Source organism: Atta colombica, unplaced genomic scaffold (assembly GCF_001594045.1).
Source record: "Atta colombica isolate Treedump-2 unplaced genomic scaffold, Acol1.0 scaffold102, whole genome shotgun sequence".
Lineage (NCBI taxonomy): Eukaryota > Metazoa > Arthropoda > Insecta > Hymenoptera > Formicidae > Atta > Atta colombica.
In genome coordinates, this window is record NW_017259187.1 from 426,474 (window position 1) to 429,677 (window position 3,204).

Genomic DNA, 3,204 nt, shown 5'->3' on the forward strand with positions numbered 1-3,204 from the left:
ACACATATTTAAATAATTGCATGACCGGTTCACAATCTTATTTTAATGTTAATTATTTTAATGTTATATCAATGAAGCAGCTCTAATTGATTTTTGACAGCTTAAAATTATATATATTTAAAACAGTTTTAAGTAAGAATAACTAAGTAAGAATGACTATAAACACGTATAATTTTAAAGTATATAATATAAAAAATATACATTCACAAAATTTTAAGATAAATTTATGCATCGGATCGCATTTTATGTAATATTCATGTATTGTGACATGAGATTTCGGAAATAATTTCATAACTAATCTCAGATAATTTAATAACTGATTTATGCTTGTAAATTCGTATGTTAAACTATTTATGATTATGACCTCATATAAAATTTTTTTTTAAGGATCTAATTAAAAATCATGCTTTTTCTGTTGTCAAGCAAATATTTTTTTCGAGATATCGCACGAAATAAAGCAAACAAAATTTCAACGCCAAATAAGTACGCACACGTTCAATCCTATACGTTTTTGAAGAGTGTTTTGAAGAGTGTTGAAGAGTGATAAGCGTCGATAAGAGTCGTGTCGTCATCAACGATCGAACGTCTAAACGTCATCGTAGCTGCGGCGTTCGCGGTCGGCACCGTGTGACGTCTGACATCGCGTTTGACGTGATCACGGCGCGATCGATTCGTTCGATTCGAGCTCTCGAGCTGCCCGCAGCGCGCCCCGCTGCGGCAACGAGTAACGACACCGTTAGGCGCCGCGACCGCGATCTACCTCTCCGCTCGCTTTTATTTACCCTATACACACACACACCAGCTCATACACGCGCGCGCACGCACAAGAGACGCTGGACACACGCTCGCTTACTCTCTCCCTCCCCCGGATGATAAACATGGCTGTCGTGCATTGTGATGATTATCAGCGAGAGTTTGTGCGGCCGAGTGTCGCACCGAGTGAACGCGAGTAATATGGATGAGGGACGCCAGTCCCGGAGACCCAGGTAACGACGCCGAGCACTCCCGCGTCCCCTTTCTCTTCCTCTGTTACTGTCGTTACCGTCGTGAAATCTGCGAATTTTACCTGACGGCCGACGGCAGGTATTGTTTGTGTGTAACTCACTCGTTATCGTCCTTTCTATTCACGCAACTCTTTGGCTTATATCACACAAGCGTTTTCCTATTTTTTTCGTCCATCTTCCTCTTCCCCCCTTCGACTCTGCGAAAGCGAAGGTGAGTGAACCTGCTCTGCTTTGCACGTCATTTATCGCTGGCTGCATGGTCCGTCACGCATTATTTGCGCGATTGTTCGCATAGCCCCCTGATACCTTCGCGTTGTGTCCAAACGGTGCACCATATATGTCTCATGGGATCTACCGATCTCGTGATCGCGAAGATTCGCGCTCCCCTTTCCCTCGCTGTGACTGGATAGTGATACCTCTTGGGGAAACGCTTGTCGGGAATCTGTCGCTATGCGATGCATTATCAATACGTCAATTTATCTGTTACTCAAAGGCCTGATGCTCCGTTTGCATGTTGTTTGCATATATGCCAATGCTGTTTCAACCATGCAAGTACAGTTTATATATTCACATTCAAGTAGAACATTTGAGAACTTTAAACTAATTTAAATGTTAAGTGTTTAATATTTGATACTTCTCGTGCTTTTTTAATATGGCTAAAATTTGCTTGCATAAACATGAATTTCCTTTTGCTATCTTAAATAAAACATTTGAGTATGCAAACGCAATTTTAAAATGTAGACACACGTTTCATCAGAAAGAAATATTTAACAGTAATGTATAACACTGTATTACAAATTCACAGTAAAATAGATAAAATTATTTATAACAACAAAAAAAATTCAAATAAATACATTTACAGTTGTCTTAATTAAAAGATATATTTGAAGAATTATGTATATAAATAAGCCATTAATATTAATATATCTTGTATGGATTACTTGTTCATCTTTCTTATCTTTGCATTATATCAAATTTATAATTTTGCAAAAATTAAAATCTTATACTGTGACATCAAATTATCTGCTAATATATGCTCCAAATATACATTGATTTGTTTCAGGCTGTCGTCTGGGTGAGCAATGAATGTACTTCGTATTTTGACACCGTGTGTGTTACAACGCAGACGCATAAGGGGTATAGATAATACTGATAAAAGAGACTCCTGGTTCATGAGAAGACAGCTTGGAGATGCCTCTCACATGACACATAGAATGGGTGCTTCTGCATCATCAAGCATCACCAGCGTAGGTGGAGATTCTGTCCAAGCAGCCAGACTCTCAGCATCAAGTAGTCCGGAACAACATGGCATTGCAGTTAGGTACATTATCAATGTTTTATACATTTACAATATTTATATCATAGGATATGTTTGGCATTCACAGCGCTCGCATCATTTCATCCTTGTTTAACATTTGATGAACAACAAGAATGAAATTATGCTTGTGAGTATTGTAAATAGAATCTATCCATGTTAGTCTTTAAATTTTCAAACAAGAGAAACGTTTTAATCAATGTGACTATTTTTAAATATTACCTTATAAACAAGAAATATAAAAAAAAATAATGAATTTTAAAAGTATACTGTGTTAATATTTTGGAATATATAAATAGGTAAATAATGATTGAAAAATGAGAGCCATAGATTTGACCGCACATCAAACTTTCTATAGTTGTTTATTCATGTATAGAGAAAAAAAGAAGAAGATGACAGGATTTGCGACACTACGCAAGAAATTTATTAGGAGACGTCGCTCTTCTAAAGCATGTGATCATGGTAGAATTATTAGAGACCTGGTGTGCACATGGAGTCACTTAGAAGCAACTGCTTTACTTGAAGAGTATGAGGCGTTAGCTGCGTTGAAAGATCTTCACGTTCAAGCCGAATTAGCTAGACCGCCAGCTGCTACTTTTAAGCAAGATCTGTCAATGTTATACGATTACAAACACTGTTCCGATGTGGATCTTGTATATAGAGGAGCGTGTTTTCCCGTTCACAGAGCCGTGCTTTCCGCCAGATGCCTATACTTTAGGGATTTGTTGGCTGGTTGTCCTGGTATATTTAACAACAAGTTTACATTCTCTTCATAAAGCAATAAAGTTTTTTATAGCAGTTTTTCCTTTATAATGTAAAAATTAATTATACAAAATACTGTTATTATATTTATGTATATATATATATATATATATATATAAAGAC

The 3,204-nt window shown here is 36.8% G+C and overlaps 1 protein-coding gene across 1 annotated transcript in view; it reads left to right on the forward strand.

Annotated features, from left to right (window-relative positions):
• Positions 1 to 837: 837 nt before the first annotated feature.
• Positions 838 to 3,204, forward strand: part of LOC108687927 (BTB/POZ domain-containing protein 7) — a 21,172-nt gene continuing 18,805 nt past the window's right edge. Inside the window, exons 1-3 of the mRNA XM_018193974.1 lie at positions 838 to 986; positions 2,068 to 2,325; positions 2,696 to 3,085. Of these exons, the coding sequence (XP_018049463.1) occupies positions 2,087 to 2,325; positions 2,696 to 3,085 (629 nt within the window). The 5' untranslated portion in view covers positions 838 to 986; positions 2,068 to 2,086. The remainder of the gene's footprint in view (positions 987 to 2,067; positions 2,326 to 2,695; positions 3,086 to 3,204) is intronic.